The sequence below is a fragment of the Apodemus sylvaticus genome, chromosome 5 (assembly GCF_947179515.1).
Source record: "Apodemus sylvaticus chromosome 5, mApoSyl1.1, whole genome shotgun sequence".
Taxonomy (NCBI): Eukaryota; Metazoa; Chordata; class Mammalia; order Rodentia; family Muridae; genus Apodemus; species Apodemus sylvaticus.
Window position 1 is genome coordinate 140,772,608 of NC_067476.1, and position 16,121 is coordinate 140,788,728.

At 42.9% G+C, this 16,121-nt stretch overlaps 1 protein-coding gene across 1 annotated transcript in view; it reads right to left on the bottom strand.

Annotated features, from left to right (window-relative positions):
* Positions 1-16,121, bottom strand: part of Pigu (phosphatidylinositol glycan anchor biosynthesis class U) — a 78,954-nt gene that overhangs the window by 25,744 nt on the left and 37,089 nt on the right. Inside the window, exon 7 of the mRNA XM_052184024.1 lies at positions 8,548-8,645. Coding sequence (XP_052039984.1) covers positions 8,548-8,645 — 98 coding nt within the window. The remainder of the gene's footprint in view (positions 1-8,547; positions 8,646-16,121) is intronic.

The window sequence follows — 16,121 nt, forward strand, 5'->3', positions numbered from 1 at the left end:
GACTATTCCTATTACATAGCAAAGCATAAGTGAGATTCTTCTTTTTCTTTTCTTTTTTTTTTTTTTTAAAGATTTTATTTATATGAGTACACTGTGGCTGTCTTCAGACACACCGGAAGAGGGCGTCAGATCTCATTACAGATGGTTGTGAGCCACCATGTGGTTGCTAGGATTTGAACTCAGGACCTCCAAGACAGCCATCTCTCTAGCCCAATTCTTTTTTTAGACTAGCTCTGTACCCATAGCTGGCCTCTTTATATAGCCCAGGCTAGCCTCAAACTTGTGTCAATACTTCTGCCTCTTAAGTGGTAAGATTAGAAGGATGTGCTATCATGTCTGGCTTTGAAATTCTTTTCACTGTTTTTGAATAATCTTTCTTTTTTTAAAAAAACTTTTATTTTTAATTATATGTATGTATGTGTGTTTGTATATAGATATTCATATGTGAATGCAGGAGAAGCCAGACAAGTCTAATCCCTCTCAGGCTGGAATTACAAACAACTGTGAGCCACCAATATAGGTTCGAGGACTCAGGACCTCTGCAAAAGCAGTACATACCCTCAACCACTGAGCTATCTCTCCAGCACAAGATTTGATTTTTGTTTCTTTTGAGAGAGGATCCCACACAGCCCAGGCTAGCCTCTAACTAACTAAATAGCTGAAGATGACCCTGAACTCATGATCCTCCTGCCAAGTGTTACAGTTACAGCTGTGTATCCCTACACAAGGCTGAGATGGTCTTGCTATATATAACCCTGGCTGATACAAAATTACAGCACTATTCCTGCATTAGCCTCACGGGTGCTGAGACTATAGGCATGAACCACCATGCCTTGCACACTACATTTGCTGCTGCTGCTGCTGCTGCTGCTGCTGCTGCTGCTGCGTACATGTCAGGCCTTGTGGATGTGTCAACTATAGATGTCATGCAAAAGCCATTCACTGTATTGGTTTAGTGGTGTGTGCTTATTGCTTGTGTATGTGTGAGGCACAGGTTAGATGACGGCTCCCAGGAGTTGTTCTCTCCTCCCCCACAGGGGTGCCCAGGTGTCACTTCAGGCAGCAGGCTTCTCCTTTACCTGCTGAGCCAGCTTCGTGGCCCTTGGTTTGTTTTCTGAGACAAGGTCTCATGTAGCCCAGGTTGGCCTCAAACTCACTGTGCACAAATGACCAGGAACTTCAGATCCTCTTGCTCCACCTCCCTAATCACAGGATTACAGATACATTCCATCATACCTGATTGTGTTGTGTGTGTGTGGGGGCATTGGGAATGAAGCCCAGGTCAAATATTCTACCAACTGTGCTCCGCTCTCAGTTCCTCAGCCCCAGTAATTTTTATCCTCCTGAATCCATCTTTGGTCAGTGGGAGACTCTTCAGGTTGGATCTTGAGTTCCTTTAGGATGACTTCAGTAGTGGCTGGTGGCTTGTTTTCTGGGGTCACAACATTCTGCGATCACCCTGTACTACAATCACCATTTCTCTAAGAAACTCATGTCTTTTAAGGGTGAATGGTGTCTCTAGATCACAGCATGGGCACTAAGGATGTACACTGGATCAGGCATTGATTCTACACCTTTTAGTGAGCACGTGATATACAGATACAAACAAAATCAAGTATCAAATACCTGTGGCAGAACAGGTTAAACGGAAGTTTTGTGTGAAGGAGACAGAGCTTCAAATTCTTCAAAAGAAGCCAGAAAGGCTGGTGAGGTAGTTTACATCAGTAAAGGGTTTGCCTGCTGTCCAAATATGAGGATCTGAGTTTGACTCCCAAAATTTATGCAAATCACTGCTGGGTGTGGTGGTGTGCGTTTGTAATCCCAGCACTGGGGAAGTGAACACAGGGGGGATTTCATGGATTCACTGTCTAAACAGCCTAGCCTGTTTGCTGAGTTCTAAGCTAGTGACAGACTTTGTCTCAAAACAAAAACAAACAAAATAAATGTGGCCCTATTTGAAGGTTCATGGAGATGTACACCCAATATCCCAGAGGTGTACTATTACTAACACATATAAACATTTAGGGACAATTATTCTCAAAGCTTGTTGAGGGCTTCTCGTGATAGTATCCAAACCTTGTCACAGAAGGGAGAGGGTTTTTCAGGCTGGTCCCCGACCCTAGAGTCTTGTACAAGCTAGGCCAGTGCTCCATCACCGAGCTTTAGCTCAAGTCCCTCTTCTCAATGCTCTAAAACACTTCCACAGAAACCATTTTCTTTCATGATATGAAAAGGAGAAAAGCCTGAATTCGAAGCCAGCCTGGTTTACAGAGTGAGTTCTAGGACAGCCAGAGCTATACAGAGAAACCCTGTCTTGAAAATATGAAGAAAAAAAAAAAGAAAGAAAGAAGAGAAGAGAAGGGAAGGGAAGGGAAGGGAAGGGAAGGGAAGGGAAGGGAAGGGAAGGGAAAAGAAAAGAAAAGAAAAGAAAAGAAAAGAAAAGAAAAGAAAAGGGGAAAATCTAGTTATGAGACTCAAGCTGCCTAGTAGATTAACCAAATTGGGCAATTGTGGGTTCAAGTGAGATATCCTGCCCCAATATATGTGGAGAGTGATCAATGAAATCAGCCAATATCATCCTCTGGCATCTATAGGCAGATATATACATGTGCATGTGCATCCGCATATACACATGCCTCCTACACATGTAAACACATACACATATTTACATGAAAAAGGTTGTGCTTTTAAAAATTCACCTTGGGCTGGAGAGATGACTCAGCAGTTAAGAGCACCGACTGCTCTTCCAAAGGTCCTGAGTTCAAATCCCAGAAACCACATGGTGGCTCACAACCATCTGTAATGAGATCTGACTCTCTTCTTCTGGAGTGTCTGAAGACAGCTATAGTGTACTTACATATAATAAATAAATACATTTTTAAAAAAGAAAAATATATTGTATTTTATTAAAAATAAATAAATAACAAAAAATAAAAATTCACCTTAAATCTGCACTTCCTATTACTTGAGTGTGTGTGTGCCTTTGTGAGTGTGCGTATATGTGTGCACATAGGTGCTGCTCCTTAGTACTGCTTTCCTCTCCTTCCCTTTTTTTTTAGACAGGGTCTGGAACATAACAAAGGGCTAGAGTAGCTGATGAGTAAGGCAGAGGGATCAGAAGTTCAAGGCTTCCTCAGAATGGTGAATTATAAACACATGATCAAGATTTGCCCTGTATTTTGCCTATTTATAAAAAGGAAAAAACTAAGACACCTGCCACCTCAGCCCTGGAGCTATCCTGGAAGCAAACAGAAAATGCTAGGGAAATAGAGCAGGGTGTAAAAATTCTAAATAAGGGCTCCTCCTGAAGGAGGCCTGGGAAAGATGCAATTGCAAAGTGTCAAGAAAATCTGATGGGATTGACCCAGCTGTGAGGTGGTGAGGTATCATGAATGTCCTCAGACACAGGAAAATATGAAAATCATAGGCTTAGGTTCTTCAATTCAAAGATAAGAGGTCAGATTGTATCTAAAAAAGAAATCAAAAGACTGCCTACAAAAGAGCCTGATGTCTGTTGTCATGACAGAGAACTGGGTCTCGAAGCACTCCTGGGGGTCCAAGGCTGTAAGAATTCCAGGGGTGGGGGCGGGGCAGGGCAGGTAAAAAACAAAAAAGAATTCCAAATGGGGTTAGGGAAATGGCTCACTGACTGCTTGCTATTCCAGAGGCCCAGAGTTCAATTCCCAGCAACCATATAGTGGCTCACAACCATCTGTAATGGGATCTGATGCCCTCTTCTGGTGTGTCTGAAGACAAGACAGTGTTCTCATATACATAAAATAAATAAATAAATCTTAAAAAAAAAAAAAAGAAAAAAGAAAAAGAAAAAAAGAATTCCAAGCAAAACACTCACTTAGGCAGCACATATATTAAACTGGAACGATACAAGAAGATGACCTTTTACAGGATGACATGCAAACTCATGGAGCGTTCCATATTTTCAAGATTCTCTGAAGTCCAAAAGGGCATGTAGGGGATCTTTTCCTAACAATTTGTTTATTTTTATTTCCTGTGCACTGGTGACTTGCCTGTGTGAGGGTATTAGATCACAGGCAGTTGTGAGCTGCCATGTGGATGCTGGGAATTGAGCAGGGTTCATAAGCATGGAGTCATCTCTCCAACCCCTATGCAGGAGAATTTAACCTCAAAAAAAAAAAAAAATCTAAGCAAAATGGAAGAAGGAAAAACCACACCTTCCTGGATGTGCCAGGAGCTCCTTTAGCCCGACCCCTAGTGTCTCTCACCAACATCACAGCCTCAAGCCTTTTCTCCACTTTCTTATGTTTGTTTTGTTTTGATTGCTATGTTGCCTCTGCTAGCCTGGCCCCAAATTTATGATAATCCCGCTGCTTCAGTCACCTGAGTGTTGGAGTTACAACATGCATCACTCTGAGGGGCTCAGCTCAGCTTCTCGGTCTTGTGCTCTAAGCTTGCTTTTCACTGTGGAGCCCAGTGCTGCGCATACCAGGGCTGTTTTATTCTGCGTGCTGTCAGGTCATGCACCATAGCGTGCTATCAGGTCATGCACTGTAAGCGTCTCTCTAATTTGGAAACTAGGCTCCAAGCCAAGGTCAAAGGAAGAGCAGAGCTGGGGGAAGGGACCAGATGGGCCCAAACTATCATTTTCCTCAGTGATTCACCAGGGAGCCAGATGCAGCATCCCTGCTTTTGACCCGGTGTCTCCTGAGAGAACAGAAAAACAGCCTTTGCCTTTGGTTCTGATGAGACACTAGCTTATCCACTATCTACATTTCACAGTCTCTAGAAGCTACCAGCAAAATGAAGGCAGATTTATGTTGTCAAAAGAGGAAATACACTAACTTTAGAGTTCCTTTGATTCTAGAAGAGTAGTTTTCTTTCCCCCCATTGCTCCTCATATTTACAGGCTCGTAAATGTTTGTTCCATGATCACATTCTTGTCATGTGCACACCAAGTAACTATACTACCAAGCGCCCATTAGACTGTATTCTAGATACATAGCATGTATTAACCATTTCAACAGCTGCTAATTCCCATTTTACATTTTTATTTATTATTATTTTATTATACTATTTTACTATTTTATTTATTATTACTATTATTATTACTATTATTACATGTGTGTGTGTGTGTGTGTGTGTGTGTCTGTGTCTGACACATAAGCATGGCACGCCCATGCTGTGGTGTGAGTGTGGAAGTCAGAAGACCACTTTGGGACATGCGGTATCTTCTTCCATCGTGGGCTCAGGGCGTCTGACTCAGGTCGTCAGGCTTATGTGGCAACTGCTTTATGGGATGACCCAGCTTGCTGGCCCATTATCCTATTTTATAATTGAGGAAACTAAAGAAGAAAGCTAGACCAAGGGTGTCCGAACCAAGATGTCAGAAATTGTCTCCTAGTCCTTTTTGTCCTATTCTGAGAAGTATGGAAAAGGCTGACATGATACAATCACCAAACATTTATCATCTATTATCTATGTAGAATCTATTATCTATTTATCATCTATTTAATTTTATTTTTCATTTTATACCTTGGTTAAATTTTAAACCTTGCTATATTCAGGTTTTGTTAAAAATACATTTATTAATATTTGTATCTATATATTTGTATATACATTGCTACAGTGTCAGAGGACAACTTGTAGGGATTGGTTCTCTTTCCCCATTTGGATTCTGGGGCTATAACTCTGGTCATTAGACTTGGAGGCAATCACCTTTACCAGATGAGCCATCTTGCTGGCCTCAGGTCAGATTTCCTAAAGGATATGCATAAAAAAGATGAAGGAAAATCCAGTTGGTATGGTGGCATACATGTGTAATCCCAGCATTTGGGAGGATGAAGCAAAAGGGGAAAGGAAAGAAGGAAGAAAGAAGGGAAGGTAAAGGAAGAAGGGAGGGAAGGAAATAGATGGGCTGGAGAGTTAGCTTAGCATATAAAGTGCTTGAGGTCTTGAGTTCAAATCCCCCAGCATCCCTAAAACATCTAGCATAGTTTCACAGACCTGTAATCCCAGCTCCGAGGAGGCAGAGGCAGGTGTATGTGGGGCTTGCCTGCCAGTCTTGCTGCAGCAGTGAGCGTCACTGAGTTCAGTGAAAGGGATTCTCAAAAACTAAAGTGGAGATGTCAAGTATGGTGGTATATGCCTTCAATCCTAGCACTGGGGAGGCAAAGACAAGCAAATATCTTGACTTTGAGGCTAGCCTGGTGTACACTGTTCTTGGATTCAACAAAAACATAAAATAAAATCAAAACAAAGTAATTTCACCACATAATGATCTATTAAACTGGCAACTATAAATCTAACTTGAAAAGCCAATGCTGGCCGACAAGGAAGCAGTTCACTCCTCTGTGGACACTGCTGGTGACACCACAGTCTGGGCCAAGCTTTCTGGTGAACAATCTGGATTTGCATATAATAACTATAAAACTTTTCACAGACTTGGACCCAATTAGAAAACAAGAATGTTTTCATTGGCCAGGAAGAAAGCTCAGAAAGTAAGAGCATTTATTTTTCTCTGTGCAAGCATGAGGACCCAAGTTCAAACTCCCACACTCACATAAAAAGCCAGGCATGGCTGCCAGCATCCCTGTAACCCTAGCACTACTTGGGGTGCAGACGAAGGGACCCATGGGGCTTCTTGCCTACCTGCCTAGCTCCAAGTTCAGTGGACACCCTGTCTCACAGGAACAAGGAAGAGAATGCTAGAACATCCCCTGACCTCTGGGTGTTCACATGGACACACATACACACACACACTAACAGATGACACATGTATATACATGTATATACAAAAAAGATGAATAAAAGGACAAGAGGAAGGTACACAAGAAAAAAAGAAAGGAAGGAAGCAAGTGAAGGGAGGGAGGGAAGGAAGGAGGGAGGGAGGGAGGGAGGGCTGGTAATGCAAGACTGTAATTCCAGCTAGATAGTGCGCACAAAGACAGCTTGGGCAATTTAGTAGATAGTATTTCAAAGTTTTTAAAAAGTAAGAAAAGGGCTGAGGCTGAGTGAGAGCACCTGACAAGCACGTGTGTGACACTACAGCCAATTCTCAGCACAAAAAGAAGAAAAGAAAAACAAATTTCAGCGAGCGGGATTGACCAGAGCGAGCAGAGGTCCTAAATTCAATCCCCAGCAACCATATGAAGGCTCACAACCATCTGTGAAAGCTACAGTGTACTCATATAAATAAAATAAAGAAATAAATCTTTAAAAAAAACCCAATTTCTAATATATATATATATATATAATTAATAAAGAGGAATAAATTAATCGCTTACCACTGTGTACAGCAATATGATTCTATATACCAAGTAAGTTATAATGGTAAGACATGACCTGTTTTAATGAGTGAGGTGTACAGTCTAACCTGGCCTGTAAACCGCTCTCCTGGACTTGAATCCCAGTGCTGCCGACTACACAGTCTGAGCCATCACCGGATCCATTTGGACCCAGCACTCAGTACCTAGATGCTAGTACCTAGCACATCTTGGTTTGATGTGCTCTTTTTTATGGGCTAGGGAAGTAGTTAAGCATCAAACCCAGAGCCTTTCACGAAGGCTGACTGCTTGCTCTACTGCCAAGCTACATCCCAAGCTTGAGGTGTACATTCTTTATGAGCTAGACAGCAGAGTCAGACACCTGAGCGCAGAGCGCAGTGTGGTCATTTGGTGGCCCAGGTGAGTGACTGACCTCCCAAAACTCCAGGTTTAATTCATGTGTCAAGTGGAATATATTTGGTCACCACATGGCTAATAATATAAGCTACCCATGAAGTTTCTAAGGTTAGGATGAGACGATGTCTGCAGAGGGCTTAGCATAAGAGCGCCACATGTGGCGTCTTCTCCACAAACACCAGCCCTCAGAATCCTCTGATTACTGTGTGCTGGAGTGGCCACTTACCAAGTTCTTGTCATTGCAAAGGGGCCTGGGTTCCAAAGTAGTGCAGAGGTCAGCCAGGGTAATGGTGTAAGGTTGGTCAGTGTGCCATGTTTCAAAAAAAGGATAATACCTACCATCACTTTCATTAGCGTGGAATTAACTGCTTATTGAAAATAGCAGACACAGTTTAAAAATTCCCATTTTGTTTAATCGCTGTAAGACCCTTACAAGGCAAGTGCTCTTGATAAGAATAAAAGCTTTAAATGAACTCAAAGAGTTCTATGTATATTAGGTGAAATAAAATACAGTATTTAGTGAATCCCCACCTCAAATATTCTAAGTGAACTGTCTCTACACACTTGCAGTGACAGACACAGAACTTAGTGACTTTAAAGTCTCCTTTATTTCATATCAGTCTTTGTCTTTTCAAGAAGAAGTAAGATGTCTTCAGTTCAAGACCCAATTCCAGAAACATCTTTTAAAATGTTTGTTCTGTTTTGTTTTTGTGGTATTAGGAATTGAGCCAGAGCCTCATGTGTGCTATGCAAGCATCCAACCACTGAGGTACATCCCTAGCTCCAAATGCTGTTAGTGGCCTATGCCCTTCCTGCCACGCCCCTCCACCCCCCACACACAAGGCCAAGTGCTGAGTATCATTGGACCGAGGCACCAGTATGTGCTTACCTGGAGGAGATAGAGAAGTCCTGGGGCAAACAAGGTGATTGGGTACAGAGACTGGTATGTTGCTAAGGCAAGAAAAATAGCACTGAGGAAAACGCTGCCTGTGAAAAGAAACAGAGGTGTAGAATAACCCAGCCTCATCACTCAGCAAGTCCACATCAACGTGAAATGCTCAATTACCTGTCAAGTGCTTCCTGGTATGCAAGGTACTATGCAAACTCAAACAGAAGGAAACTACTTGGCTTAGTCCCCATGAAAGGCAACAATGGAAGTCAAAATCACCACCTTTAGCAACCTGTGATGCCACAGATAGTTTCTTAAGAATTTTCCAGAGCCAGAAAGACGTTATAACACCTTGGTTCAAAAGATTTACAAACAGATAATATCTATTAACCTCCATGCCTAATGCACCAAGTTACTGAACCTGCAATTACTGCTCATGATGTTCAGAGCTATAAAACCTCTACAATTACTGCTCATGATACTTGGAGCTATGAAACCGAGCTCCCTGAACCTCATGACAGCTCATCACTCTGTAATACCCCTATCTTGAAGCTGCCTGTTTTCTTTTTTCTAAATAAAAACACATTATTAATGTTTATTGTTTGGTTTCACTCTGTAGCCTAAGCTGGCATCAAACTGCAGCAATCTTTTTTCTATAAGTCCTTTAAGCCCTCACATCAAGCTCAGAGTATATTTTTTTATTAATAATGAGTCTATTCTCTACACAAAATGGACTATATGTAATCATTACACATGTTCTAAAGGAAAATGATACTTATAAAACTTTGTTAAATGAAATTTTAAAAGATAAAGCTTACACCATCAGGCTCAGCTTCTCTGTTTTCTTTTTAAAGCTTTCAAAAAATGTATCTTTAAACTAAGACTAGAGGTTTCCGTACAGGTTTCAAAGTGACCTAGAAATCAGTTGAATATAATGGTTCAAAGTGCATGTCTCATGATGGTTACAGTTTATAAAACAACAGCACTCAATGTTACTCTGATGAGTATGGGATCAACTCTTTACTAAATATGATAGAAATTTTCACAATGGTGTTTCACAAGAGGACCCCTTCTTCACTCTACTCAATCCAAGGAAGTTCACACCTTTCCCTAGCTCCTGGGACACAGAGACAGAGATGATCAATAAGCTGTCCCACACACTAAAGCATGTCTACTGACCTGACGGCAAGGTCACCCTCAAGCAGTAACATGCACGAGTCACCACGGGAGGAGAAAAGGCTAGGAACATGTGTGTGATGGAATCAGAAGAGGAGGATTATGACCAGAAAAGCAAAGAGCTAAGGGGGGGGGGGGTGGGAAATACAGTAATGAGATGCATGTAACTTTAAAAAGTGGATTCTAACTGGGGAGAGGGGAACAAACTGGAGGAGAGCTAGGATATGGGGAAGGAGAAGGAATGGGAGCAAAGTAGAATGTCACATATGTGTGACAATTAATCTTAAAAATAGAAATAAGAGGGCTGGGCGGTGGTGGCGTATGCCTTTAATCCCAGCACTTAGGAGGCAGAGGCAGGCGGATTTCTGAGTTCGAGGCCAACCTGGTCTACAGAGTGAGTTCCAGGACAGTCAGGTCTATACAGAGAAACCCTGTCTTGAAAAAAAACAAAAACAAAAAAAAAACAAAAAAAAAAAAAAGAAAAAAAAGAAAAAAGAAATAAGAGATGAGGAAGTAGAATAAAAGGACTCTGAACATTTATTTTTCAAACTAAGAATAATTGTTATGGACAAACCAGTAGGAAGACGGCAGAGACAGAAGGGAGTTGGATGTAGAGGACGAAGAGCAGCATTCCTGGAAGAAGGCTGACCCACTGTACTGATGACTAACAGACAAGATGTTCCCGACCTCAGGTACTTGCTAAAACAACTGAGCAGACACAGAAACAGGCGGAGCCAAGTCCTGACACCTAGAGAGGCCTCCTCCCAACTACTGAGTTAGAGGCTCTAGAACCAGAACCAAGTCACCCTGAGACTGGGAGATGGCACCCATGAGAAAGGCAAAAGTAGGCTCAGGATTCCTTGACCTTGCCAAAAGTTTGAATAACAGTTTGAGGGAAATTGGCTAAAAGTGGGGAAATGCTAGAGAGAGTTTTTTATTTCACATGTTTCTATGCATCTGGTGGGCCCATACATGGAAGTGTTGTCAGAGTTGGGAGGCTATTGTTCCATATCATTCATTCGTACAAATAAGGTGGAAACACATGACCATCACCTCATTCTCTGCCCCAGGAGGCCCCAGGGAGTAAAATAAATACAGTTACCTCCTGCCCTAATTGCCTAAAATCAGTAATTGCTTGTCTGGAACACTGTCTGTAAAACCCAAGAGAGAGAAAAAAGGCTTAAAAATGAACTTAAAAATGCCTTAGAAAATGTGCTCTGAAGATCAGGAAGAAGCAATCTGTCTTACTTGTTTGTTTATGCACAGGGTCTCTCTATGTAGCCCAGGCTATCCTGGAACTCACTATGTAGACCAAGTTAGCCATCTAGCTTCCTCTGATTCCTAAGTTCTAGGATTCAAGATATATGCTATCACATCCAGCCCTGAGATGATATCTTAAATAATTTTAATTGTTTTATTAGTACTAGGGATTGCAACCCATGACCTTGCCAGACAAATGCTTTACCACTGAGCTATGTTCCCAGTGCCTGCATGGAAATCTTAAGCAAGAAAAATCAGTTCCACCTGCTTTCTATTAATAAGTGCCATTGAAGTCCAGGTGGATACCTCAGCTCCATGTTCCTTCTTACACTAGTCCCCAGGCCCACAGGGCCACCTCTGAAGTCAGTTCTTGCTCTCATCTGTTACCAGTGTTCAACAATCTCTTTTTATTTGGCCCCCTCCTTCACAGAAGCACCAAAGGACTCTTGTAAATCAGGCAGTGACTAATCCACAAAGACTAAGCCAGGTACTGCAGTGCACACCTGTAATGTCAGCACTCCCAAAGGCAAGGCAGGAGCACCAGGAACTCAAGACCACCTTCAGCTTAGCTGAAACAATCCTAGGCTACCTGAGACGTTCTCAAAAGCCAAAACATAGTATGTTCCTGTTACTGCCATGTCATGTGGCAGCAGGGGCTCAAGTGCATTCTAGATTGGACTTCACCTGTAAGTTACTGCCATGCCAACAATCACGGCTGCTGGAACTGTCCATCCTGCCTTACAACAAGGACTGAGACCATCTATGTGTGCTTGCATCCTGCTGTGAAAAGCCTGTGTAAATCAAGTTGGTGGAGGCCCTTTGTGCTCAGCACCAAATCACACTAATTAAATTTGATGACAGCAAGAAACTAGGGGAGGGCTGGAGAGACGGCTCAGTGGTTAAGAACACTGACTGCTATTCTACAGGTCCTGAGTTCAATTCCCAGCAACTACATGGTGGCTCATAGTCATCTGTAATGGGATCTGATGCGCTCTTCTGGGATGTCTGAAGACAGTTACACTGTACTCATATAAACAAAATAAATAAATCATTTAAAGAAAGGAAGGAAGGAAGGAAGGAAGGAAGGAAGGAAGGAAGGAAGGAAGGAAGGAAGGAAGAAACTAGGAGAATGGGTGTGCCTCTATGGGATGGATCAAGAGGGGAAATACCATAATGTGCATGGTTGGTCGTAGCTGTATAGTGGTTAAGGACTATGACAAAGCATCTCAAGCCAAGAACATCAGTGAAGAATTCCTCAAATGCAAGAAATGAATAAATAAATTTGGCTCCTAAAAAAAACCCCACAAAGCCAGAGCCCATCGGTGGCAGCACACCTTCAATCCCAGCACCTGGGAGGCGGAGGAAGTTAAGACCAGCCTAATCTACAGAGCTAGTTCCAGGACAGTCAGGGCTACACACAGAGACCCTGCACTGGAAAACAAAAACAAAACAACACAAAAACTAAACCAGATCGTGGTGTGGTAGTACACACCTGTAGTCCCAGCATTTGAGAGGCAGAAGCAGGCAGTTCAAGGCCAGCCTATAAAGAGATAGATAGATAGATAGACAGACAGACAGGCAGGCAGGCAGACCACCAACAGGCCAGACAGACTTCTCAAGTCCTGTCTCATCAGTCAAACTCCAAGCCCAAGCCCAAGGCCGTCATCTGCGCTTTGTCTCCTCCCCTCGCACTTGCCCACCCTGCCTTCCACTTAGACACCACTGCAGCTGCTGAAAACAGCATGCCCTTCCGTTCATGGTCTGTGCTCACGCTATTCTTTCTGACTGAGCTCTTTCCCTGTCATCCCTCAGTGGCCGCAGAAGCCAAACAGAGTTAACAAAAGTAGTTACAGCTAACACTTGCTGCCCCCTTACTAGGTGGCATGCATTGTGTAATGCCTACCTCAAGAAGGTGCCAGACTCAAAGAGGCCTTCAGGGAAACATCACAACAGCGTGTGAAACAACTTTCAAGCTTACTTTCTTGTGACACAATTATTGTTATAAAATCACATATTCTACTCATTTCGCACATGTAGAAACCAAGGCATAGAAGTAAGGCTAAGTATAGAACCTTAAGTTGCCCAGTCGCCCCAGTCCATCCCTCCTCTCTTGTTAAGGAGGCTCTAGTAATGCCAGTTTGCCCTTTCTGCCCTGTCTGTCTTGGGAATTTCTCAAGGGCAGTAAGCCTTTCTAAATTCTGAGTCTCTTCCTTTTGCAGCACACATGAGGAATGTGTAACTGACTGGATGAATGAACGTTAATCAGTAATGCATAGGAGAGTCTTTCCAAAAGCAAGCACATAGCTGGAGGTGGTGTCTCATGCCTTTAATCCCAGCACTCAGGAGGCAGATCTCAGAGTTCAAGGCCAGCCAACAAGATCTACAGACTGAGTGTCCATATAGCCAGGACTACACAGAGAAACCCTATTAAAAAAAAAAAAAAAGGCAAACCAATGCCCTTGAAGAAGAAGCCACAAAGCTTTAACAGCAGGTAATATAACCTGAGAAGCACAGCACAAATCTACTTTAGAATGGATCAGATCCTACAGATGAGCAATTGAGAACTCAAAATGGCAGAGGCCTGGCATGGGAATGCTTTCTAGAATAAAATAATGACTGGATGGCTGAGGCCTGAATTCTGGAGTAGAAGCATGATGCTCCGACAGCCAATGGCCTGGGGTCTGGGTATGAGACAAGGCAGGCAGGGAGGTGCACGAAGACTTCGAAAGGGCTGGTAGGTTTTGAGGAAATCTAAAAAGGGTAAGAATTAAGAAAGCATCCAGTTAGGATGATATGTGGATGGTAAAGGGGAGGGAAGATGGAAAACAGTAAAAGGTGACCAAACATTTCAGACGAACTGTGACAAGCAAACGCCAGAGTCTGTTGTTCGAAACATACGCGGGGTGTCAAGGAGACCAGTGACTCAGAGATGTCCTTCTGGAGCTCCCAGTAAATAATACAAAATACAGGGAAGTAATCAGTCAGTCAGAGCCAGGCCACGCCCATCAGGATGCTGGCACCTGAGCTTTTGAACAGTGAGTAAGCGAGACACAGCATCTAAGGGAACAGCACAGCAGAATGGGAGGATTCGAGGTAACAGTGTGCTAAGAATAGGCGGGATGCTAATTAACAGACAGTGGGCAGGGACTCTGGATGAGGACAAGGGACGTGGAGACCGGAGAATCAGAGTTCAAAGTCAAACTCTGATGTAGAATGCATTTAAGGTCAGCCTAGAATACCTGAGATCATCTCCGAAGGCAAAACAAACAAAACAAAAGAGAAAGACATAGGAGTCATTAGTATAAAGATAAATGAAGTGTAACAAAATACTGAGTCCTGCTACCCAGATTAAGCAGAATTCTACATGTGTCCACGAGAGAAACCTCACATCCCCCACCTTTTTTTTTTCCTTTTGAGACAGGGTCTTCTATTACTTGGACTGGCCTTAGACTTGCGATGTAGTTGAGGATGACCTTGAACTTCTGGTCTTCCTGTCTCTACTTTCCAAATCCTAGGTCCTCAGGCAGAAGCCACCACCTCTGGTTTATGAAGTGGTAGGGATTATAACAGCAGGCAAGCACTCTACCAACTGGGCTGCATCCCCAGCCCAGGTTTTATTTTATTTTTTTTTTTTTTATTTTTTTATTTTTGGATTTGGTTTTGTCAAGGTAGGGTTTCTCTGTATAGCTCTGGCTGTCCTGGAACTCACTCTGTAGACCAGGCTGGCCTTGAACTCAGAAATCCGCCTGCCTCTGCCTCCCAGAGTGCTGGGATTACAGGCATGCGCCACCACCGCCCGGCTCAGCCCAGGTTTTATATTTTAGTATTATATCTGATGTACTTAAATTAAAAGTTACAATCTACCATATAAAGTCACAAGCAGGCAGAAGTCAGAGCATGAAGGGCTTAGTTCCAGAAATAATCCAAAATAAATATATACAGGTCTACAACGGAAATAATGTCTAACCAGGAAGACCTGTGACAAGAGGGATATGAGTTTTACCCCAAATGATACAACTTGCAAGTGCAGCCCATGTAAGTTCTAGGTTTCATGAACAAAACTTCACCTTTGGCCTGATCCGACAGAAACATTGGGATGAATGAGCTAAGTGGGCATGGAACTAGTTGCTGTCTCAGGCAATGGCATTACCCAATCTACCTCTGACTATGTTTTCCAACTCCCTATCAGGGTGGGGGCCAAAACAAGCCTCTGCAAGAAGGTGCCTCAGGAACGGTGTCTCTCTGAGGGCTTGGGCAGAGCAGGAGGAGACAGACGGATGTAGGAATGAGACAAGAAGCCAGTGGCTAGCTCAGAATATGGATGTAGCAAGGAATACACAGTCAGAGACTGGGTCAAGACTATGACCTGTTCCAGGGCAGGCAGGCAGTGGGACAGACTGGAATACTGCCCAAAAGGGCTGAGGTCCCATAGGACTATCAGAAAAAGGAAATTGCACCAGCATCTGAGGCAACCGGAGGCAGAGGAACGGCTCGGGGCAGACCCAGTGCACTCATCCCTTGCCAACTGGGCTCTATTAACGGGAAGGCTGTCTCAAAGCACTCTAAGCATACCGATGGGGAAACTGTTCCAAACAGAACTGTGAGCATGCCACATGCCATAAACTGCAGGCTTTTCAATCACTATTACATACAAAGGGACATAAGCCTAAACAATCTCCTCCAGGCCCCTCTGCATGTCTGCACCACCATGCTGATCTCAGTCTATATCTGAGATATAATAAACAGAGGCCAATGTGAGACTTCGTCTCAAAAAGCCAAAACAAGTAGTGAAAGTGAATTGTACTATCTTTAGTTTTACTGTTTATGCAATACAACAGAAACTAGGCTTGAAGAATGTACAACTAATCCAGTTTTACTGAATGAACTATTACTTGGCATCATTAATATACTTGAAGAATCAAAGTGGTTCAGAGGGAATGCAACTAAGAGAGAATTCTTCGAATATTTTAATAGATTAGGAACACTGTGATAGTCTCTATTTATAGCAGACAGCAGTGGAAAACAAATGTCCAGCACTAGGGAAGGGCCTGGGCTTCAGAACAAATGTCTATCAGACATGGAGATGGGGGTAGGGTGGAGAAAGACTGGCTTTTTATTTGGTATAAGTTTCTTTTATT